General features: G+C 30.4%; 1 protein-coding gene across 10 annotated transcripts in view; it reads right to left on the reverse strand.

Moving 5' to 3' along the window:
• Window positions 1–10,912: 10,912 nt before the first annotated feature.
• LOC142328752 (asparagine synthetase domain-containing protein 1-like) overlaps window positions 10,913–26,327 on the reverse strand; it is a 110,958-nt gene continuing 95,543 nt past the window's right edge. For 8 of the 10 annotated variants that reach the window (XM_075372760.1, XM_075372763.1, XM_075372759.1 and 5 more), the window contains 4 exons: window positions 17,849–18,423; window positions 15,148–15,315; window positions 13,292–13,524; window positions 10,913–11,088 (listed from right to left, as the gene is read on the reverse strand). In XM_075372760.1, coding sequence (XP_075228875.1) covers window positions 10,914–11,088; window positions 13,292–13,524; window positions 15,148–15,315; window positions 17,849–18,423 — 1,151 coding nt within the window. In that variant the 3' untranslated portion in view covers window position 10,913. Of the gene's footprint in view, window positions 11,089–13,291; window positions 13,525–15,147; window positions 15,316–17,848; window positions 18,424–21,389; window positions 21,470–25,964; window positions 26,123–26,327 lie in introns of those variants that run through there. The other 2 variants (XM_075372767.1, XM_075372766.1) reach the window with 2 other exon arrangements.

The following is a 26,327-nucleotide window of genomic DNA, read 5'->3' on the forward strand; positions in this document are numbered from 1 at the left end:
CACCATTCTTTTATGATAACCCTGTATTTTGATTATGACAAACCAATGCTGGTATTTCATACTCTTGCCATTTTTCTTCTAGTTTGTAACAATACATTTGTTTTGTCTCTCATCACAATGTTAAAAAGAAATTTCCTGATAACATTTCAGAAGTTGTTCACAACATTACGTTCACTGTAGTCTTTCTTTCCTGTGTTTGTCCAGTATGCAAAACTGCATACTACAAATAATTGTACCACAGTTGTGCAAATATGTCCTACTTTTGATATGCCTATCTGGATGGTGATGCGACAGTCATTTTGAATCAATTTATCCGCCTCCTGAAGCTTCTCATCAGTCACAAAAGGAACTCATTGTGGCTGCCACAAAGATTCATCCTCAATATTCACTTCAGTGGCTTTTGATACATGAAATGCTATTACCTGTCTTTTCAAAGTACTTTGATCAATAGTTTTATAGTCATGAATGGCTTTTAAACAACAATGAATGTCACTAGCATTCATGTTTTGTGTTGTTAAAAAATCCAATCACTGTTTCAACTATAACAAACAACTAGTTTAGAAAAGAACATGAAGAAAACAAGCAAGCTACTCAACTCTTAAGAGCACAATTTATTTTGACTAACACTACTTTGCTATATATTATTTTGTAATATCTTTTAAGTTTTTTCATGACTTGAAGAAGAAAGTGAATTTTTGTAATATCTTTTAAGTTTTTTCATTTGAAGCAAGAATTGTGCTTTAGAGAAGTTTGAGAGTAGCAATCCAGTTTTTTTTTCAGATTTGGAGCAAAAAAATCTTTTTTTAGGGATTCCTAAATAAAAATTGAGGTATATGTAAAAAATCTAAATTAATCTGAAAATGGTAGTAATTATGTAGTTAAGAGTAGTGATAACTGATTAGTCCTTGTTTTGTGATAATCCATCATTCAAATTAATGAAAATCTAAGGAAAGTGTCACCCATTTTTTCATCAATTAGGGCAACCACATTGCCAAAATCTCATAAAGAAAATGAACGAACTGTGGTATAATTCTTAAAGATGTCAAAAATGTTAAGAAAAGACATCAGCTTTTATAACTGAAAAAAAAAAGAATGGGTTATACAGTTACAATTAAGCCATTGTAAACATTCTGAACATCTCAAATTGAGAAACAATTTTTGTTAACTTGTTGGCACTGTCTAATTATAAAATATGTGATGAACCAAGCTGCAAGTTGATCTCAAAATCTGAAGATGGTACAGGAGAACATCTTTGTTTAATGGTTTGAAGATTTAACCTTTACAGTAAATACTTTTCAATATCTGGTTTTTTTGCATGAAAAGTCTATGGTAAAGTGGTGCAAGCAGACATCACAAATTTGACCAAATCTGATGAAATTATTGCTTATTTAATAGATTTAAATTTAATGAGCTTATACAGAATTTATTTTGTATATATGCATGTTTACATGCATACAGTGCCATGACCACAAAATCTGATGTGGACACCTCATAACTTTCTTGTACACCTATTAAATTAGATATACAATTTTTTTTTTTTAAATAAAAAGTACATAGAATTTTACTTCATTAATAACTTCAAATATTTTTTCATTTTTTTTTTTGTTATTGAATTATTATTCATTGTAAAAATATTTTAACAATGAGAGGTTAATAAATCAATAATATTTAAATTAAAAATAAGGAGGAGATGAATTCTGATTAGAACCAATGTGCATTCCCCTAAGATCCAAATATTTCATTAATTAAAATATTATTTAGCTAAAACTCTGGAACTAATGAAATAAGTACCACTTATGATATATCATTAAAAAGCTCTCATTGAGGGCTTATTACTACAGTTAAGAAAAAGTCCAAAATCCAAATTTTTGGATTTTGGTTCAGTCGATTGCAATCAAAAGGGGAGGTGCACAACTAGATGTTACAAGAGCCCTAAATCCAAAATTTCAACATTCTATGGCTAATTGTTTTTGAGTTACGCCTCCTTGAGTTACATTCCTTGTAATTTCTACAAGGAAGTAACAAGCATTAAATGTAATGCTTGTGTTGTGGTAATCAAATGTTGTGTTTATTTTTGAGAAATTGAATGATTGTTTAAATTTATATAAAAGATTTTGTTTTAATAAATCTTTTATATAAATTTAAACATTCATTCAGTTTCTCAAACAAACACAACATTTAATTATGTTTAAAATATCTTTTATTAAAATATTACTTTTGTCTGAATAAAAAATAATTTCAGACAAAATTAAATTAGTAGTTATGTGAACTACAAAATGCACATTTTGAAATGAATTGAACAAAAATTAATTTGTATTAATTCAATTACAACAGTACATTATTATTTTTTATGATCACATAGGATCACTTTAGTCAGTCCATTGTTCAAGTCTCTTCGATGGAATTTGGACCTTGCAGTTCTCCCAGTACTTTTGCATATGTTCTGATCTTTGAACCCACTCATTGTTGCAAATTTTTTTTCTTGTGAGTGTTTTTAATTTTCTTGTTTAATTTATCTTATCTGTGTTGTCTTCTGGTGTAAGGCCACTTTCCTTCAGTTCCTCTCTTATTGCTCTTATCCATCTGCATCCTGTCTTGGTGTTTTTCGACTCAAGGTTGTACTGCACTAGCTGTTTCAGAAGTCTTGAATCTAGCATACTCATGATATGTTGAAAGAAATCCTAATCTCCTCTTATGCATGGTATCAGTGATGAGTTCTAACTCTTTATACACAACTTTGTTGAGTGCAACGTCACCACAGTCAGTTTTTCTGGTACTTTTTATTGAGGCAGGTTCTTCCAATTCTTCTTTTGATTTTTTGGAGCCTTGATTGTTTGTTTAGGATGGATGAGTGTTTCTGCTACATAAGTGACTTCTAGTTTTATAACTGTTTTTTTTCTTTTTTTCTCACTCTGAGAAAACCCGCACGGGTTTAGCTAGATGTAATTAAAGGCCTATGTGTACTATGTGTATGTGAAAAGCACATCTACAACTCTGTGCTAAATTAGTAGTGATAAGACCCTAAACAAAATTTCTTAAAAGCATTCCCACTTTTGACAAATTTATAAAATACAAAAATATGTGTGATAAAAAAATTGACTGAAATTAAACATACTGTAAAACAAAGGTACTGCTAGATTTTAATAGTTTAATAACAGATTTTCCAAACATCTTGCACAAGTTTTTTTGAATCATTCAATTCCTGCAGGAGGCTAAATTCCTTGTTTTTCTATTATCAGTACAGATGTAACTTGTCTGAATCACCAGGTCAAAATGTGTGATTATTTAGAATCCAGTGACAGAATGATGATTGGAAAAAATTAAAGAGCTGATAGCATTAAAATGTAACTGATCTGGCCTGGCCATTTTCTGTGTAGAAAAGGAACAATAAGGCTATTTTCACATGGAGTGTACTCATAGTGTATCGTAATAAATTAATATATTATTCTTCATGCGGTGATGTATAATGATGCTTGCTACTTTTTTATGTGGCGTATGGAGTGTACTGCAGCAGTTTACAGCGTACAACCAGTTGAATGTATGGTAATTAGTTGTTCGTGCTGGATTCTCATTTATGTTTAGTGATGATGAAGACATATTATTATCATTGATGGCAAAAGAATATGAAGAAGATTTTGGATTCAATCCTAAATAGAAATAAATCTCAATAGACAATTGTTTACTTGTGCAAGAGAGTTGTCAGATGATTAAATTTAAATAGGTAAGTCGATACTGACATTAATCATAAACAATTTTGCCTGGTGTCTGGTGCACCAATAATGAAATTCTAGATTATAGTGATTATAAAATAAAATAGGAAAGAGGGATTTTGATTTAAAGCTCATGATAATGTGGAATAATTAAGCTATAAAAGTTCATGCCAGGCAATAATAATTAATATAGGTGAAGAATGGAAGCCCACTTGAGATTTGTTAAAAATCATCACTTCAATTGAATTCTTGAAATACCAACTAACCGGCAACCACAAAACATATTCATTTCTGAATCAGGTTTATATGCAGTAATCACACATTCTAGAAAACAAGAAGCTGTTAATTTACACACTGGGTTTATGAAAGTGTGTGTAACACCTGCTTACTCGAAAGATTGGACAGTATTCAACTGTGAAAAAGAAAGATGATTTAAGTATACAACTAACCAGCACTAATTGAATTTGGACAGCCAACCAGTAGTATGCAAAACAAGCTAGATGAAATACAGAATGATCTAGTAAGACTTCATGGTGTCACACCAGTTGGCTGATATAGGGCAGCATGTAATAATCAAACTACACCAAAACAGTCTGTTGCATTCACAGATAATGCATAAACTGAATGATGTAGGTTGGCATTCACACACCGTCAATGTTCTTCACTTATCAAAGCATGAAGACAGTGTATAAGAAAAATCCAAAAGCCAAAGAATTACCTAAAAATTGCCATGTTACTGATATGGAGTGACTGAATTGTCTGAAAGAATGATTAAAAAAGTAGGTATCAATTATAACGCCAGAAAGTTACTATATTTTCTCTTATTTTATTAAGAAGATAGATTCAAAAAAAAAGCTTTTTCTCAATCTGTTTGTTCTCCTACAGTTTAAACTGATCCTAAAAGAGCACTAAATCTGTGACTTTGAAAACTCTGTTTTATCCAATTTGATGAAATGCTATGGTATCATAATATAACCTGTTTATGTTAATAACCATCATTAACACATATTAATAATTTTTAAATTCAAAGATGATGCTTTATTTATTTTAATTTTCTACTTTCTTAATATAATGTTGGAACTATATTTAGTTAGGGATCCAAGAATTTTAATCCAGTTTTCATACTTTACCATTCAAACACAAAGTAAAACTTATATTTATCATCAGTTTAATACAGACTGGTTTGCATCTAATGAAACTAACAATGTGTAAAGAGGTGCATTGTAAAGACTGATGTGATTAAACAGTAGGTATCAAAATTTAAATGAACTAAATAATGAAAATTATAAGTTTACTTTCTTTATTTTATAAATATATATATGCTGTAAGTTAATCTTTCTAACTTTTTTGGCTGCTATTCCAGTCCCTGGGAGCTGGAATTCATCTTCTATTCAATGCAGTGTATAAATGGTTGAAACATCTCGCAGTATGGCACACATATTTTAAGATATTTTGATCTTTAACATTACTTTATTAAATTATAGCAAAGTATAATTTATTTGTTATTTGTACTTTTTAATATACATGTTCTGGTCTTCAGGGTCATTAGAAAATGAAAGTGAATTAATAGTAATGAAATTAATAAATGCTATAGAATATGCAGAGAGAAGAATGCTATATGCAAAGAATTATTCTAGTATACTTATAGCAATTACATAAAAAGAAAACTGCATACTATGGAACTTTATAAAGTAACCAGAAAGGGATTCCAAAAAAATAACAAACAAAATCATTGGCTACGAAAAAAAGAAATTAAGGTAATAAAATGGAAAGGTAAAAGAGTGGTTGATGTTAACTAATGTGTATTCTCATGACATCAATTCACTCGAAACTGGAAAGATAAATAAAAAAAGGAGAAGCAGTGAAAAAATCAAGTTGTGTAATACAATTACAATAAGGCAAAAAAATTATAGATATTAGTGACCAAATGTCAAAATATCGACCCACTAGGTTGGTCTAGTCACTGATAGTTGTGACTCATCATGGCAAATCAGCTGATTACGAAATCAAGAAGTTCTAAGATTCAAATCCTAGTAAAGGCAATTACTTTTATACAGATCTGAATTCGATACTGGTGTTCTTTGGTGGTTGGTTTCAATTAACTGTACTTCTCAGGAATGGTTGACTTTTTTTTTTCATTCCCTACTCCCCTGGGCCGAACATACAATCAAGTAAAGCTCAGTCCAGGAGAGTTTTCTTAAACTCAAATGAGCCTCCCAGCCTACTGGCAGAACATCCGGATTTACCAAGCTTGACTATGTCATTTCTGCTGCCTGTCTACAGATCACAATATATTTGCACTATTATAGAGGTCCACCAGTATACAGCCTTGTATCTTACACGCCTGAATGTTATCTTGGATATCTCTTAATTACTTCTTATAGGGTCTCCAGTGACAGATATAACTTGTTCCTGATTCTCCAGAAATGGCCTTGACAACGACATCCACCTGATGATCCGACAAATGCAGTGGTGGTCCACCGTCCCTCAGTCTAAACAACATATCCTTCAGCTCAACGCTGATGATCACTGGCGGTCTTGTCAGCCACAACTCTCAAGTCACACAAATGTTGATCCCAACAACCACCAATAATAGCAAGATCCAAAACGGAAGTGTGCCCCTGGCCTCGAATGTGGGTGAACCATCATTAACTCCATCTGATGCAACATTTCAGTAAGGACCTACCCAAACCTATTTGTGTACGAACAGCCAGCTTCAACAGTTTTACAACTGAAGTCCCCAAGTATAATTACCCTTTTGGTTGCCCGGGCAACAATCTCTTGCAGACGACTTATGAATTCTGCATATTGATCAAGACCATAATTAGGAGTAATATATGCTCCAATAAGTATGACCTGCGACAGATTGACAGCCACTATACCACACTTTCTCTCGAGCAGATTCCAACACAACCTGCCACTTATGACAACAACATATGACATCACCAGACCCGTCAGCACACCATTTGCGACTGCAAACCTATTCGACTCAGTAGTAACCAAAAAGTATACATCATACCACTTAGCAATCTCCTCAACTAGATAATGAGATAAATTGCTCCTGTTCGCGTTAAACAACATCAACCTGATCATTCTGGAGCTGTTTGGCACTCCAGGCCTCCAGTGCGAAATTGTTGACTTTTACTTCTATTAATCTCCATGCACTCGACCTTGAAATGGCCTTCTTTGCCACAGCTAAAACAGGATCTGCTTCCATCAGGTCCATTACACTCAGACACTTTGTGGCCTACGGCCCAACATCTATAGCACCATTCGACATGAGACCCATCCTATTCTCATCTGCTATTATTACACAAGTCAGGTACCTTGGTGGGCACCAACAGCATGACCATCTTAGTATTGCCATACAAAGGTCTCAACAAAAGCAGCTGTACCTGAGCGACCTCCAAACCAGCCACATGTACCATAGCCTTCTTAATTTCCTCCTCAGTGGAGAGCTCATCTATGTTCTTAATTACCAACCTCTTAGAGGAGGCTCTGACTGTGTAACTCACATTGATACCCTCCATCCCATTCGTTCTCTGGACCTTGACCCTCATCTTTAACGCTTATGAGTACCTCCCCTGATTGGCCCTTCCTCACTGACAATATCTCTGGGAGGTCCCCCTCAACACTTCTTCACCTGCTGCAGTAAGTCTGCATAGCTTCTGTTCTGCGCAGAGACTGCTACTGTCTTCAACAGGGGGCCACGCGCCCTCTCACTTGATTTTGATTGTTCTGAACTTCGATTCAGATAAACTTCAATCTTTATCACCTTGCATCTCCTGGCGTACTCCAAGAGTTTCTTCAAATAGATACCCACTATCACCAGATGCTCCGAATATCGTCTTATTATTCGAAAGCTCAAAAATTAGCCCAGTGCCATTCTTAAGATCCACTACTACATGCAACTCGCTCTAAGAGGTATCTACTACCAATACAAGTACCAAAGGACATGCCATCTCCACCTCCTCACCAATAAAAACCTTTGTGCGAGGGCTAAATGCCATCAGCTGTCCAGCCTCAGATTTTTCTTATCCGCCAGACCTCAGGAACCCTCCTAAAGAATTCATCACAAAGGGGTCATTTAGTGACGCTAAGTCCACTACCACTACTGTATCCACCTCTTTGTTCTCAAAGCATGTACCCTTCTTAATTTCAACAAAGCTGAAGGCATCTTTCAGCCATCATTTCAAATTGAAGTCAGAAACCTCCTTATTCTCAACGCCTTGGGCCAACTTCTGAATAATCATTTCATACTCCGCCTTAGTGCCAGTTTGAGATGCAAAATCCTGTGAGCCCTGCACAGATTCCTTCTTGGACAATGCCACCATAAAACCAGACAGGCCAACTGCCAATTGCTATATCTCCCTCTTGGTGTTCTTATCTATTAAATTGTTTTAATACACCAGCCATGTATTGCAATTTGCCAGTCAGATCAACTAATTCATTTTCGTCTTCCCTCTCCTCAGTACTGAGGGACTCTTCCTGTTGTCTTTAGGTTTAATATCTCTTCTATCCTATGAATTGATGTAGTCTCCATTACGGATACTGTACTAACTGTCAAAATAACTGCTGTCTCACCACTATCATAGATCTCAGTGGGGAACGGTCCGTAATGGTCTATCATAGATCTCCCAGGCCGAAATGGATCCCTTGTACTCATATTTCTTGAATTATCTGCTTTCAGAAAAGAGATACACACTAGCCGATGACAAAAAAACTAAGTTCCATGCCGAAAAACCAGTTCTTTGACATCCCACTTACCTATTCACAGGGGAGGTAAAATGTATGACCTCAAATCCAGGGGAAAAAATTTGGGTGGTCAAAAGTTGGGAAAGGTTACGATCCAAATCCAAATCCAAAATCCTACGTTAGAACCGAGGATTTTGGATTTGGATGAAGGAGTAAGGAAATAATCGGACTGGAAGTTCCCCCTTATAATATGCTGCTAGGCCTTACAATAATTTCATTGATCTAGCAAGAACTATTACAAGTCCTTATTGACTACTACGGACAATGACATAATTGTCCTGCACAAGCACGTATAAAGACTGAGAATAAATCTAATACTTTATAGGTTAAGTACGACCAGAATAATACACAAAAATTGTAATAAAAATACAATCTGCTTACCAAAATTCACAAAATTTTATAGCCACGTCCATTAAGTATCCACCAACAAATTCCAAACTCACGAAGCAAAAAATAAAGCCAATAAACCATCGAAATAACCTTATAGGTTAATAATTTACAGAGTACTATTAAATACACTAGTAAAAACAAAAAAATCGAAATGAAATCACAATCCGTTATCCAAAAAACTCAAAACTTCACAGATATGTCCAATAACTATTCGCCAAAAATCCTAATAACAAACCGATAGAAAACTAAAAAAACCAGTCCAAAAAGTTTAAAAAATGCAGAGTAAAAATCAACATGTGTGAACACAGTGAGAGAACTCCAACTCAAGAAATAGGAATGGTTGACCTGAGACTACAAAACTACACTTCATTTACATCATACATATCATCCTTGTTCTCCTCTAAAGTAATACCTAACGGTGATTCTGGAGGCTAAACAAACAAAGGAAGTATAAGATGTCATAATTCCATACTGTTTTGCATAAATGTAAAATGGTACAGGAAAGTAGCATTCGAATTACTTTTGGAAGAGCCAGTAGTTAGTACATGGGTTATTTATAAGATGATTCTGAGTAAAAAAAATTAATATAACACAATTCAAGAGAATTAGTGAAGAGTTTAGTTCATATGGACAATAACAAAACAGAGAAATAACAGGCGACGAGACTTTGTCACACATTCAAGCCAGAAGGTCCAGGGCGAAAGAGACGGAAAACATGCAGAGGTTGCTAACAAAATCTAGAAAAGAAAACAATAGCTAATAAACAAACAAGCAGGTAGAAAAGCGCATGGGATACAAAAAAAAAACTCTGAAAAACTCAAATTTTGATAACTCATTGCTTATTGTGTTTTTACTTTTTCTTTAGGATTATTTTGTTATGTGTTTATAGTAATTATTTTTCATCAATTTTAATTGATCTTAATTTGATTTTTGTTGTTAAAATAATTTCATATCTTTCTTTAATAAAAAAATCCTGAAAAGCTAACAATTTTTTAATTTCTTATTGTTTTCATCATATTTTTATTTTATGATAATTACAGTATTATTATTTTTGGGATATTTTTAATGAAATGAAACTAATTTACATTTATACTGATTGAATTTTTATTTAATTTCTGCATTAACAATTGTCACTTCATTCTATTTTTTGTAGTTCATAGTTATACCAACCTCTCAAAGTGCATTATTAAAATAAAACCAGATAAAAAATAAAATAAAAAACTTAGAGGATAGGAACTAGATAAACGTTAACATTATTCCATGCGTATATAGTGGATACACTTTTTAGTTCATTAGATTCAACAGATGGACAATAATAATGATTACATTCTGAGCACTGGTTATTGAAGCTATATTTATACGATAGTGCTGTTCCCCTCACCAAAGAGTGGAGATGCAGGCACGCGAACTCAGGAAATATTGGTGTCACAGCTAACAATATGTTGCTTCCACCTTCTCAGGACTAGAATAACATCATCCTTGTACTCTGTCTGAAGGTTGATCATATTAAATTTATTCTTATGTTTATATATATATATATATAATATCTAAACTGTCAAAACCCTTATTATTCCTACCCATATTGCATTTTTTAATTTCCAATATTTTAAAAAGGTATAATAAAGAATGACATTATTATAAAGGTTGCGCAGTAGATAATACGGTTAGTAAAGTAAATTCGGTGAAATGGCTAGACATGATTTTGCTTTGCTTAAGTTTTTGATTTATTTAAAAATTTTTAATTTTATTCTTTGTAATTACATTTTAATTTTAACTTAATTAATTTTAATTTTGTGATGTTTTTGTAATATGTGTGTAAATGTATGCAGCTGATGATGCAAATCAAGTTCGTGAAACCACTTCTGTTATGTAATGAAATAAAATAAGTCATTCTATTTCAATTATTCTGTACTTAGGGTTGATCTATTAAACATAAATTAATTTGTATTGGTACACAAGAGTATGGTTATTAAAAGAATTTATTTTAATATAATATATTATTTATATATAAATATATATATATATATATATATATATATATATATATATATATGCACATTAAAGTCTATGAGAAACACTACTTCCGCTTTCATGACTGTTGGCTATACAAGAACCAAACTGCCTGGCTCGTTTTGGAAAAGTGGCCACTTTACAAAGTCCAAGTTTCCATGCAGCTAATCGTAATAACAATTTATCTCCAATTCCAAGCGGCATTTCATCAGAAAGGCAACACCTGTAAGACAACAGACATACCATGATTATGGAAAATACAATGAAACTATGTTTAACTTTTTCTTCCTTTTTTTTTTTAAAGGTTAACATCACAAATTTTTATACAAGTTTTTCCCAAGTACATAGGATTTTTTCAGTCATAAAATTTAACTTGGGTATTACAATTTTTTATTTTTTATTTTTTTATGAATTGAGTAATTTTAAATTTCTAAGTAGACATGGTTACTATATGAAGAAGATCATGAGAAAAGTAGTTTGCTATACTACTAGATCATATATTGCTAAACTGATAACTGATCCTGACTATTTCAAGATCAGCCAGATAACTTGTCAGTGTTGTTTTTGTACTTTAAAAAATGAAAATTCATTGGTATATAATGAGAGATCTGTAAATCAATTTTCAAACCCAAAAAATGTATGGTTGTGTAAGAAATTAATTAATAGATGAAGAAAGTTTACAGTGTTTATTCATAATTCAACAGTGTAATGAAAAAATGTAATACAGGAAGGGAAAACATATAAGACTTTACAATTGGATACCATTATAGATGATTTGTTATCACATCAATAGAATCATCAGATAAGGTTGGCATCACACACACTTGATATCAATGAAAAATTGCTACTTATTTCTCATAGCATAATACTTGAAATAGTTACTATTTATCTCAAGTATGGAAAAATCTGTGCAAGGTGATTCCATATGTGTGTGAGCATCTATTCTATAGTCTGGGCTTGGCCAAAAGCAATGTCAACCTTTTCATAAAACTAAAGCTACATGAAAAAATAACGAGTAAAAAGAAATAAGACAAAAAAAATTTAATGATTACCTTGTTTAAGGTACTACTTTCTGTATGATTCTCTTACAAAGCTGAGCCTCAAATCTAACGAGTTTAATTTTAATGTTTGTGAACTTCAAAATAGTAGCTAAACATGTTCATTTAGAAATATGTCAATATTCATCATAACTGTATTTTTGACAAAGGTACGGTTGGGGTCCTAAACAGTGAACTACTCCAATTAGGCTGGTTTTTCTCACTACCTGCCTGTTTTTTTTTTTTGTTATCTTTCATCTTTTCTTCTACAGGAAAAAAGTGTATCATTGGTTTTATACGAGTAGGTTAACCTACTAGATTCAACATGTTGAAGATATCAGAACTTTATGATGCATTGTTGATGTCATCTGCTGTGTTGACTGCCTGTAAACTGGCTCTATTATTTTATTTATGATGAACCAGGTTATATAGAATTAATTACAGTAATAAATTCTATACAATTATGACAATAGAGATTTAGAAAAAGTTTAATGAATACTTACAAACATTTAAACATAAACAAAAATCAAACTATGCAGATCATATAAAATGCAACAAACAAACATTTTCTAATTTGCACGACTAAAAGATAAAAATAAGTAATAATAAATGAAAAAGTCTTTTGAAATACATATAATAATGAAATACATATAAATATAATAAATACATATAATGAAAACAATGATAATATTATTATAAATGAGCAAGTGAAATTTGAATATGAAAATAGATTCAGCAAATACTAAAATTCATACAATTATAAATTCATCTAATAAATAGTAGAATATATTATTATCAATGAAAATTTTCTTCAATTACCATTTAACAATCTGACTAAGAAAATATAACATTCTTCTCTTTTTTAAATTCTTAAGTTTAATACATCTGATGAAGTGGTGCAAACCATGGAAGTGCAAACATGGTTGCACTTAATGTAAACATATTTTTAAAAGAAAAATAAGCAGTGATATTGTTTTATTGTATTTATTATTGATAAAAATCCCAAGTAATAGGAGATTTTATTAATCTTCTTATACTTGCAATTACTTTTTATTAAAGTAATTCTACCATAACACGTTATTAAAAAAAAACATCAGTAATATAGTGACAAAATGTGACTTTAGCTTCTGTTTATTGGTAGGATAATGTGGAAATTTTGATTCCTAACCAAAAGTGATCGATGCTTAAATTTAATACGGATATAATCTTGGTTTTAATGTCTATTTAGTTCAATCTGAATTTATTAATTTTTCTTTAAAGAATTATGTAATTTTCCATTTACTTAAAAGTGGGTGATAGGTGAATAATATTTACATTAAACAATAAAATGCAAAGAAATAGGTAAGTTATAAAAAAAATAAATTAAAGTAATAATGAAAGATGACAAACCTATGCCATGGTGGTAACGACTGAATAAAGGCAACTACATGTTCATCAAGATATGGCAAACGAGGTTGACATCCATGATTAGCAAGAACTCTATTATCACGACCTAAATTTCTACGACCAATAATATCTAAATCATTAGCAAGAGTCATCCAACTACGTTCGCGCCTCCTTTGGGTACGATGCCTCATATAACCTCCAAGCATTTCATCAGCTCCTAGACCCAATAGAATCACCTAAAATATACATTTTCATCTGTAAACTAACATTTACTAAAAGAAAAAATAACACGTAAATCTTTTACTAACGTGCACAAACATATGACAATCAGTTTCATTGTTATCTTTAATATTTAAGTAAAAATCTTTGTTAAAAGTTAAAGTTAAAAAAAAATTATCAACTTCAATTGTTGAAATTGAGTATAATGGATGGTATCAAGAAAATTTATTTATAAAATGTAAAGAACCAATATTATTCTGCTGTAGAATAATGACAGTGACTTATCACTTTTATTGTAAATGATTTACAGCTGCAACATGTTTTTATATCTTTTAGATAAGAATCGCATTAGAAATTTTATTTCTTACATTTGCACCTTTCTTTTACTTTACAAGAAGCATATTCAGGGTGTTATAAATACAATCTCATTTTTAAACTGAATTTCCATTCTTACATCACAGGCTTTAGTTATACAACAAAAACAAGTAATGATAGAGTCTGAGTACATGAACAGCTTCATCACAACTTTCAATACATGAACAGCTTCATCACAACTTTCAAGCTCATAAGCTGTGTGTATAAGCATACATGACTACATTGTATACACACTTATTACTTATTTGCAGTACACATAAGTATACTTCTTTCACCCATACGTGCATATGCTCAAACATAATTATTCATCTGAAATACAGCATTGGGTCTATATGTCCATCAGTATGTTTTTGAGAAGCTAGTCGCAATAATTAAGCTGTTCCAGTTTGCTTGTTCTCTTAAGTTGCTGTACAGTTGTAATACAATATGGTTTAAAATTTTAATTATGTAGAATTTTATGACAAGATGAATATTTTATACCAGTTTGTTGTGATAACTTAAACAGAGATTTTTCTCAGACTGCCTTTAATTCTTCTATGAATATTGGCTTTGGCTTCTGTAGCCCGAAAAAATTATCTATTCTGTTTTGTGTTTGAACCCCATCCCACTGTACACCATTTTTAACCAAACCATGTTTGCTATGCTTTGCTTGGATACGGGCATTTGTAAATTTTTCCATGAATATTTGACACATTCCTTGAAAAAATGCAGATTGGACGTAAGCTTCCACTATAACAAACTTGTTATAGTGGAAATGTTGTTATAGTGTAAATGCCTTGATTATGGCATTTTAAAAACATAACTACAAAGAGAACAAAACTATGCTGCACTGAAGCATGAACAGTTTACAACTGACAATGATAGATGAGAGTATGACATACGCAACTAATAGTGATACTAGTGGAAGTAGCAATAAAGGTAACACTCAAATAACTGCAGTTCATGCTGGCCTAGTTCAGTTTTAAGTTGCTCACCCATATAACACTATTAGGAATGTACATTAGGTGTCTTCTGTAAAAGGGGTTAAACTACTGCTTCTGCAATAGCCCTGAACTAAATGATAAGTATATTTATCAATATAATTCCTGTTATAGTTAAAACAAACGGCAGATGTGTCTTTAATCCTTCAAAATTATGTTCAACTTATTTGCCAAAACTTATGACAATTACAGAGGGCTCAATTTGACATATTTAATTGTAAAAATCAATTAAATATCTCATTAATTTTTAATAAAGAAAAACTACATACATAAAACTAGTCTTACCCTTGCATATGATGAATATGGTTGTCCTGTTGATAGAACTCCTTGACCACGAGAAGCAAACCAAAGGGTACATCCTAAACTATCATCAAGAACAGTATTTAATGGATGTATAAGATGTGCAATAAGATTCTGACGCCATGTTACAAGTTCATCATGTGTAACATCTACCTAGGACAAATAAAAAGCAACATATTTTGTAATAAAATATGACATTAAATATATTACCCAAAAACCTACTTTAGGGTTTTAGAAACTAACAGATTTATAATGGTGTTTGCTATAATACATTTGAATACTGGATAACAAAAACTGTCAGGGGTAAGTTTACAGAAAGATAGAAGGGATAACAAACAAATATTGGGAAATTTATATTGAATTGTAAGTAGAGAAATAATTGATAATTCTATGGAACGGGAATGACAAGAGTGGATTTAGTTAGATGCTTACATTTATTTACATCATCGCTAATAGCCATTTATTCAGTGAAAATACAGTCACCCTCCAGTTGGGCGACAACAACAGAAAGGCTAATGTGTTTTGATGTACTTGTTGGTGATGTGTAATCCAAGAACTGCAGATGCACTCATTTTTATAAATTAGGAATCAAGTGATTCTTCTTAGTCACACAATTGGCACTGGATAAATAACAATTTGAAGAAACCAAAAAAGGATGGTTAAGCTTTTTTAAGCCAAAAAGTCAACATTTTTAAAAATACAAACCACTGTATAAAAACAATAAAAAGAAGTTTTCAACATTAAATATTACAAGGTTCAATATTCTGCATACTTACCATGCATGCAGAATAGTTATAATTTAAAAATATAGATAATTTAGTAAAAATCATTGAAAAATATTAGCAATAAAAAAAGACAAACTTTAACACTAATAATCAAAAATAATACTGTTCAATTCTTTAAATTTCAGCTTTAGAAGTCAGTGATGTATTAAAAACAACTACCAACAACTTAAACCCTTAACTTGGTGTAGATTTTAGTGTAATGTTAACAAAAAAAAATAATTGAAAAGTATTATGTTTTATTTTTTTTAACATATTCTTTGAAAATTGTATTATTTTTATTTTATTTAAAAAAAAAAATTCGTTAGATCTAAATTAAGAATCTTTCTCACGCAAAACAGTCAATTCAAAAAATTCAAAAGGGAAACTGGCCAGTGTTTTGATTAAAATAAGCAAAATAAGGCAAAAAAAGATAAGCACTAAGTTTGACTATTTATTCATGCAATGTTTAACTAATTATTAAGTGTGAGCTAGAGCTGTGTTAAATATGGTACATTTATAATTTTTTTTCTGGAGTTTTCAAACTAATTTTCCAATATTTCATTTAAAAATATGTTGACTACCAAGAAATAATTACCTTTATGCTGAACAATTTAACTACTAAGTGAAGGCAAAGAAATAAAAATATTACTTTCAAATTGTTTAAATGACCACATAATTTTCTGCTTAAAAAATATTCCACTCGTGTACTTTCTCTACACATTAGGTGATTAAAAGTAAAGAATCCTTTAACATGTAATATAACTTTTTTTTATGTCTGCCAGGATTAAATCGTTTAAAACCAAGTATTTAATAACTGGCTTGAACTTCAATTTTATGCATTTTTCAGAAAATGTCAAACTTTTACTCGAACTTGAACTGAAATGAAGTTTGAAATGTGAAACTTTAACTTGAATAAATTTTTTTTTCACTTCTGTGTAATATGCACAAAATTTCTGGTGTGTCTAGTGAACTCGTGTATACTGGTTAATAATATTAATTTTAACCTTGCAGTGTAGAATAATAATTTTTTATTATTGGATTATTTGGTAAACGATTTATTTAAAGAATAATGAAGGGACTTTTACTCTAACCTAATATTTCACGTAAGATTGTTGAATTAATAACTGTATAAATATTTGATGTTAATAAAAACTAATAATTTAGCAATTGTGTAACTGTCCACTTTTATTAAAGAATTAGAGGATCGTATCTCACTTTCAAATGAAATAAGATTAAATGAAGTGCAGCAAGAATGTGTCTATGTAATCTAATAAATGCACAAGGAAGTGCGTGTGGGGCTGGGGGTGTCATGTAGTGTCCACATCAGATTATTTTCTCATAAAATGATTTCACTATGGTTTACATGTAAAGTTGTAATTTCACGACCCTGTGTAAAGAATGTGTAAAAGTTGTTACGTGTAAATTTGCATTAGTTACCAATTTTGCGAATCCCCTTTCATATCACCAGGACCCGCTTGCAGAGAAATGTTGATTTATAGGATCACACTTGTCAATTACAGTCATTTGATTACACTTTTCACTATCTTTTTTTCAGGCCGAGAACTTACCAAAACGATCCTGGTACAAGGCAATCAGTCTTATTTACTTTCATAATTTATTAATTATTTATTTTAATTTCTTTCATAATTTTATTAACATCATTTTAAGATTTATTTTAACAACATTATACTTTTTATTTAGTTGCAGTAAAGACTTGTATATTAAAAATATTACATAAGTAAGTAAATATATTGATTGTATAAAGAAATGGGAGGTACCTACCTTGTTGCTAGTGTCTACATGGTTGAACAAATCTGAAAAAAACTGCAAAATAGATCTAATTTTTGTTTTCAAAATACTGAATGTAAATTAATAAGTCTTATAAATAATCATATACATATTTAAAAATGTTGGAAAATTACCTTAATAAAATTCCATTTTCTTAGTGGACTAAGTTTCTTTAGTTCTTCAAAAGCTATTTCACCAGTTTTCCTATCAGGAACATTAAAATTCATAATTTTCTTAGCAGGATTTTGGAATGCAACATTATATAAATCGATAGATTCATGAAGTGGTACATATTTATTCGCTAAAATTGCTAAAACAGTTGAATCAAGCCTACCTGAGAATAATATACCAATTTTAGAATGAGAACAATGAAAATATTTTGAAAATGTACATTTTCTACAAAGATTAGGTTGTTTGTTAACTCTTAACTCCACAGATTTTGAAAGAATATTAATCAGTGATTCAACTCTGTTTAAAATTTCATTATTTTCGAAACATTTTTTTAAAATGTCATTCGAACTTCTTGCTTGATTACATATTGTCTTGTATATTTCTATATCATGAAATTTAGGTTCTTCTTTAAACCATTCTGCTTCTTTTTCTCCATTTTTAATAATGGCATGACTAGTGGTTTCACAAATATCTACTGATATTCCTATATCGATCTTCAACTCATTCATGCTGTGTTTCCAAGGAAAAAAATTAAGTTCTGTAAACAAACAAGAACTAATTAAAAACTCTTTCTGCAGAATTTAAAACAAGTTAAATTAAAAAAAAAGTACAAATTGTATACTTTCATTTAGGCTAAATGGTATTTAAAATAAATAAGTGAAGTAATGGTTACTTATTTAAAGTCTTTAAGGTATACTTAATGACATAAAACTTAATTTTTAAACTAATAAAAAAATCTTTCTTAACTAATGATTACTTCTATCAATGATAAAACTTTGAAATACACTTAAAAATATTAGTAAATATATTGTAACTCTCTGTAACTAGTAAATAAATATCTTGCTATTTTGAATTTAAAAAAATATATTTTAGAGGCTTCCTTACTCTGTGGGAAAATTTGATTTTTTTTAAAAGTAATGCCTAACAAAAAATTAATTTACAAGAAAATTTGTTTAAATATTGAAAAATTGAGTACAATTTTATGAAAAAATGTCTTTTTCATTTTGAGTCTGGAATAAAATATAGGTGCCAAAGTTATTTTAATTTTAATAGTCCTGATGAACAAACATACAAAGAAAAATTTAACAACAAATAAAGTTATACAAAAAACAGAATATATATATATATATATATATATATATATATATTATTATTATTATTATTATTATTATTATTATTATTATGCTTTTACGGCCAACATGGGACCACTTAAGTCAATTTTAGTTGGATCTTTTCTGAGAAAAGCGTGTTATTTTACTCTTCCGAGCTGCCCAGTATTTCTTCATCCATTCAGATCTTGCTTTCTTTTCTTCATCCGTAAACTTTGTTGTATTTTGTCGTTTGTCAGTCTTTTGTTTAAATCTAATGCTTTTGTCATATATATATATATATTTAGAGGTGAGGAATACACATAAGTATGTTCTTATGTGTATTGCAGTGCTTTTGGCCTTCTATCTCAGGTCTGGATCAAACCAATTTTCTTCAGATTTGGTACAAATATTTCTATTTATGGGGCACTGACTACATTATTTGTTTCAAATTTAATTTAGGGTATGGAGAGATATCATGAAAAAACCAATTTTGATTTTCTTCAAAGACATTTTGGAGAAAAAGCAGACAAGACATGTTACCTACAATGCATAAATAATAAATTTTATTTTTTTTTAAGTCAGCCCTCATCTCTTAAAATTTAAATGTACATTTTTGTTATTTTCTCTATATCTTTTTGGTTTAAATATATTTAAAAGATTTTTTGAAAGTTTATACTTCATATATAGAGCTACAAGAAATGTGTAAATTTAAAAAAAAATTACAGTCCCTAGACATATAATATAGAAAAGGTTTTCGGAAATTTTATTTTTCTAACTTTATTGAAGAGGGTGAAAATTACTTAAGGAAATTTGTTAAACATAGCCTATATATTAATATTTTTAGAAATATATATATACACAGTTGTATCATTAAGTTCTTCTGGAACTTTCAAAACCTGGAAAATGTGGAAGTATGTGAAAGTACGGTTATGCCATTGACAAGTAATAGTACAATTGAAAGTAGTGGCAGTCTAAATTTGAATATGATAGAGTATATGACACTCCAACTGAATTTGCTTTGTATGACAGTTATTGCCCACAAGTAAATGTTGATTTTGATGCACCAGTATATACTATAGTGGATTTGAATAGACTATTCAGAGTTTATTTCTACATTTCCATATAAGGAATGCTATTCAAGAAGTACTGATGTAACAGTTTTCCAAATGGTTCTGCTAATTTTCTAAAAAAACTATTGTTTTTCATGTAGTGCGGAATCAACTTTTGTCACGTCAGGTTATGTAATTTAAAATGAATCATCTAGAAAAGCTTCTGATTAAGTTGGAGAGTGATGCATGCTTTTTGACCAAAGGGAAAGGGGCACAGAGCATTAGAAATCTTAAGTACGTGTATGAACATGAAAGCAATGCAAAATGAAACTTATAATAAACACATTTTTCGTCTTCGTAATGACTATAAACAAAATGTTCAAAAATTCACTTCAAGAGGCAAGTGATGAAGTTAGAAAAGCTATATGAGATACTAGATAATGAAGGTTAACTAATTGACATTACTGTTAGCTATGATGGAAGCTGGCAGAAATGTGGCTTCACATCCAAATATGTTATTGGATGCTGCACTAAAGTTGTAACTAGTTTTGTCATTGATTTTTGAGTTATTGTCAAAATACTGCCATATATGTGAAAAAGAAAACTGAATTTACTAATGATTCAGAAGTATATATAGTGTGGTATGAAACCCACAAACACAAATGTTACTAACTACAATGGCTCCTCTCCTGCCAAGGAAATGGTGGTGGCTATAACAATCTGGTCACCATCAAAAGAGTTTTTTTAGTTCGGATGGTGATATTAAAACACTCTCAATTTTTAACTACCTAAAAATCTATGTTCATATTAAAATACAGAAAGTTAAATCATATAGAAAAAAGAGTGGAATAGGCCTAAGGAAAATTGTAAAAGATAGTGTAGGGACCAATGCTCTGATGGGAGGAAGAAAGCATGGAAATTTGACAGAAACTGTTATAAAAAAATTAACCGCTCAATATCAAATGATATTAAAAAAAAATTGATGTGGACAACACATGACTTCATTGTACAAAATTAAATTACACATACACTTTTTTTTAAAATGAAAAGTATGTAAAATTTTATTTCATTAATAACTTCTGATATTTTTTCATATCTTTTTTTTTATTGTTACTACTGAATTATTATTTATCATTTTTTTTATAATCAGAGGTTAATAATTATTAATAAATCAAAATATTTAAATTAAAAACAAAAGGAGAGGAAGTCAGAACCAAATTCTTTTGATTTTGGGCTTTTTTGGACACTTTTGGTTCGGTCAATTGCAATCAAAAGGGGAAGTGCACAACTAAATATTACAACAGCCCTAAATCAAAAATTTTAACATAATATGGCTAATCAATTGAGTTATGCAAGATACATACGTACATACAGATGTCATGCCGAAACTAGTCAAAATGGATTCAGGGATGGTCAAAATGTATATTTCCGTTGAAATCTGAAACTGAAATTTTTTGCGATCACAATACTTCCTTTACTTCATACAAGGAAGTAAAAACATTGGTAATGTTGATGATATAAGAAGATAATATTTATCACCCTTTCTCATTGTCAGTCTACTGATGAATAGCCAAATCATGTAAAATGTTCTGTAGAAGAGGATTTTTGGTGTTTCTTTTAAAGAGCAATATCTTGAAATGAAATCTTTGAATTGCATGAAGGTAAATTAAAAACTCCTCTAACAGAAAAAGTTGTAAGTAAATTCTACCCTTACATCAAAGACTAGCATCAGACTCTGTAGTAAAGAGTATACTAAAAAGATTTATGACTGATAAAACACAAAATGCCAACAAAGTGTTATATAATGTCATCTATACCAAGTGTCCAAAAACTGTATTCATTTCAAAAGCAAGGTTAGAAACTGGTTTATATGAAACTATATGAGTGATAGCACTGCCTTATAATATAAGTATTTTCTGGGTTTCTGTAGTAAATGATAACATTCATATAATTTGTATGGTCTTAGTTTCTAAACAATTGTTTAATAGTACACATACAACTTAAATTTTATGATAACAAACAAAGGTAATGTTGATAATGGTTTTGCTGAGTAAAGTTCTACTGGTTGCTGTCTGTTCCATGGAACATGAACTATCAACTACACTTACAAATATCAGAAAATAATATTCAATAATATTCCCAGTTATTCATTAGACTTTTGTTTCAAAATCTTTTTTATAATAAAATGTTTCACTACTTCGTTAATATTTAAATTATAAAACTTAAATAACAAAAAAAACTATCAGTAAACAAACAAATTCACTGCTGATCAATAATGATGACATAATCCTCATAGTTTTAATATTTTCAAAATGTATGAAAAATATTTTATTGCTTAACAGAAAGGACACATATCATGTAGCAAAAACAGAAAATAACTGCATTGCAATAGACTGATGAATAAAACTGCTGTACATAAGACTGTAACAATTCAAGATTTCTAAGAACCATCTAATTATTTAAAACAAAGTTGTTAACTCTAATTTTTCATTAATAATTCAAGCTATGAATCATTATAAGTAGTCACATTAAAAAAAGTAATCAAGAGATTAAACATGAAGATATTTATTAAAGCCAATGTTATTAGTGTTGATTAAAAATTTTTGGTAAACTATAAAAACAAAAGTACATCATAGTGTAACGGTAATATTGTTTTAAACTTAACCCTTGAATGGTAACTGGACATTTTTATGGAATATAAATGAATAATTCATACTTACCAAATTTCTCCAACATCTCAGTTACTTTTGTTTTATTTTTGGTACTTTAAATTAGAGGCCTTTTAAATAGTTAAAAACCTTTTTTTATTACATTTGTTAGTTATTTCAAACTTGTAACTATTATTGGTATCTGTATTATGTTGCTAATGTACTTCAGATAATAGTTTATTTTTTGCAGGTTTAATAATATAAGAACTTTTGTATAAATATAATTTCTAATTTTTTTTACATAAAAAATGATTAAAATTAAATAAATAAACTTAAGTCACAAAATGCATACTTAAAAAATATGTACAATTGATGCTTATGTATAATTTGGGTTATATACTAGGGATAAAACATCACACATGTATAGATAGTATGCCCTGTTATTTTTTTAATCTATCTTTTTCATTATGATTCATACATACAATTCATGTAAATTAAATAAATGAAAATTTTCAGTTGGCAATTCAAGAAAAGTTTTAAATTTCAATAGCATAATAAGGTTTAGAAATACAAAAACAAAAACAATACTTAAAGAGAGATTAAGAATATCATCTTATTATTCGAAAGCTCAAAAATTAGCCCAGTGCCATTCTTAAGATCCACTACTACATGCAACTCGCTCTAAGAGGTATCTACTACCAATACAAGTACCAAAGGACATGCCATCTCCACCTCCTCACCAATAAAAACCTTTGTGCGAGGGCTAAACGCCATCAGCTGTCCATCCTCAGATTTTTCTTATCCGCCAGACCTCAGGAACCCTCCTAAAGAATTCATCACAAAGGGGTCATTTAGTGACGCTAAGTCCACTACCACTACTGTATCCACCTCTTTGTTCTCAAAGCATGTACCCTTCTTAATTTCAACAAAGCTGAAGGCATCTTTCAGCCATCATTTCAAATTGAAGTCAGAAACCTCCTTATTCTCAACGCCTTGGGCCAACTTCTGAATAATCATTTCATACTCCGCCTTAGTGCCAGTTTGAGATGCAAAATCCTGTGAGCCCTGCACAGATTCCTTCTTGGACAATGCCACCATAAAACCAGACAGGCCAACTGCCAATTGCTATATCTCCCTCTTGGTGTTCTTATCTATTAAATTGTTTTAATACACCAGCCATGTATTGCAATTTGCCAGTCAGATCAACTAATTCATTTTCGTCTTCCCTCTCCTCAGTACTGAGGGACTCTTCCTGTTGTCTTTAGGTTTAATATCTCTTCTATCCTATGAATTGATGTAGTCTCCATTACGGATACTGTACTAACTGTCAAAATAACTGCTGTCTCACCACTATCATAGATCTCAGTGGGGAACGGTCCGTAATGGTCTATCATAGATCTCCCAGGCCGAAATGGATCCCTTGTACTCATATTTCTTGAATTATCTACTTTCAGAAAAGAGATACACACTAGCCGATGACAAAAAAACTAAGTTCCATGCCGAAAAACCAGTTCTTTGACATCCCACTTACCTATTCACAGGGGAGGTAAAATGTATGACCTCAAATCCAGGGGAAAAAATTTGGGTGGTCAAAAGTTGGGAAAGGTTACGATCCAAATCCAAATCCAAAATCCTACGTTAGAACCGAGGATTTTGGATTTGGATGAAGGAGTAAGGAAATAATCGGACTGGAAGTTCCCCCTTATAATATGCTGCTAGGCCTTACAATAATTTCATTGAACTAGCAAGAACTATTCCAAGTCCTTATTGACTACTACGGACAATGACATAATTGTCCTGCACAAGCACGTATAAAGACTGAGAATAAATCTAATACTTTATAGGTTAAGTACGACCAGAATAATACACAAAAATTGTAATAAAAATACAATCTGCTTACCAAAATTCACAAAATTTTATAGCCACGTCCATTAAGTATCCACCAACAAATTCCAAACTCACGAAGCAAAAAATAAAGCCAATAAACCATCGAAATAACCTTATAGGTTAATAATTTACAGAGTACTATTAAATACACTAGTAAAAACAAAAAAATCGAAATGAAATCACAATCCGTTATCCAAAAAACTCAAAACTTCACAGATATGTCCAATAACTATTCGCCAAAAATCCTAATAACAAACCGATAGAAAACTAAAAAAACCAGTACAAAAAGTTTAAAAAATGCAGAGTAAAAATCAACATGTGTGAACACAGTGAGAGAACTCCAACTCAAGAAATAGGAATGGTTGACCTGAGACTACAAAACTACACTTCATTTACATCATACATATCATCCTTGTTCTCCTCTAAAGTAATACCTAACGGTGATTCTGGAGGCTAAACAAACAAAGGAAGTATAAGATGTCATAATTCCATACTGTTTTGCATAAATGTAAAATGGTACAGGAAAGTAGCATTCGAATTACTTTTGGAAGAGCCAGTAGTTAGTACATGGGTTATTTATAAGATGATTCTGAGTAAAAAAAATTAATATAACACAATTCAAGAGAATTAGTGAAGAGTTTAGTTCATATGGACAATAACAAAACAGAGAAATAACAGGCGACGAGACTTTGTCACACATTCAAGCCAGAAGGTCCAGGGCGAAAGAGACGGAAAACATGCAGAGGTTGCTAACAAAATCTAGAAAAGAAAACAATAGCTAATAAACAAACAAGCAGGTAGAAAAGCGCATGGGATACAAAAAAAAAACTCTGAAAAACTCAAATTTTGATAACTCATTGCTTATTGTGTTTTTACTTTTTCTTTAGGATTATTTTGTTATGTGTTTATAGTAATTATTTTTCATCAATTTTAATTGATCTTAATTTGATTTTTGTTGTTAAAATAATTTCATATCTTTCTTTAATAAAAAAAATCCTGAAAAGCTAACAATTTTTTAATTTCTTATTGTTTTCATCATATTTTTATTTTATGATAATTACAGTATTATTATTTTTGGGATATTTTTAATGAAATGAAACTAATTTACATTTATACTGATTGAATTTTTATTTAATTTCTGCATTAACAATTGTCACTTCATTCTATTTTTTGTAGTTCATAGTTATACCAACCTCTCAAAGTGCATTATTAAAATAAAACCAGATAAAAAATAAAATAAAAAACTTAGAGGATAGGAACTAGATAAACGTTAACATTATTCCATGCATATATAGTGGATACACTTTTTAGTTCATTAGATTCAACAGATGGACATTAATAATGATTACATTCTGAGCACTGGTTATTGAAGCTATATTGATACGATAGTGCTGTTCCCCTCACCAAAGAGTGGAGATGCAGGCACGCGAACTCAGGAAATATTGGTGTCACAGCTAACAATATGTTGCTTCCACCTTCTCAGGACTAGAATAACATCATCCTTGTACTCTGTCTGAAGGTTGATCATATTAAATTTATTCTTATGTTTATATATATATATATATATATATATATATATATATATATATAATATCTAAAATGTCAAAACCCTTATTATTCCTACCCATATCGCATTTTTTAATTTCCAATATTTTAAAAAGGTATAATAAAGAATGACATTATTATAAAGGTTGCACAGTAGATAGTAACACTACCTGTTTAGATAATAGTGTTGAGTAAACTGATCTTTCAATATGGTTAGTAAAG

Source organism: Lycorma delicatula, chromosome 8 (assembly GCF_047948215.1).
Source record: "Lycorma delicatula isolate Av1 chromosome 8, ASM4794821v1, whole genome shotgun sequence".
Classification (NCBI taxonomy): Eukaryota; Metazoa; Arthropoda; class Insecta; order Hemiptera; family Fulgoridae; genus Lycorma; species Lycorma delicatula.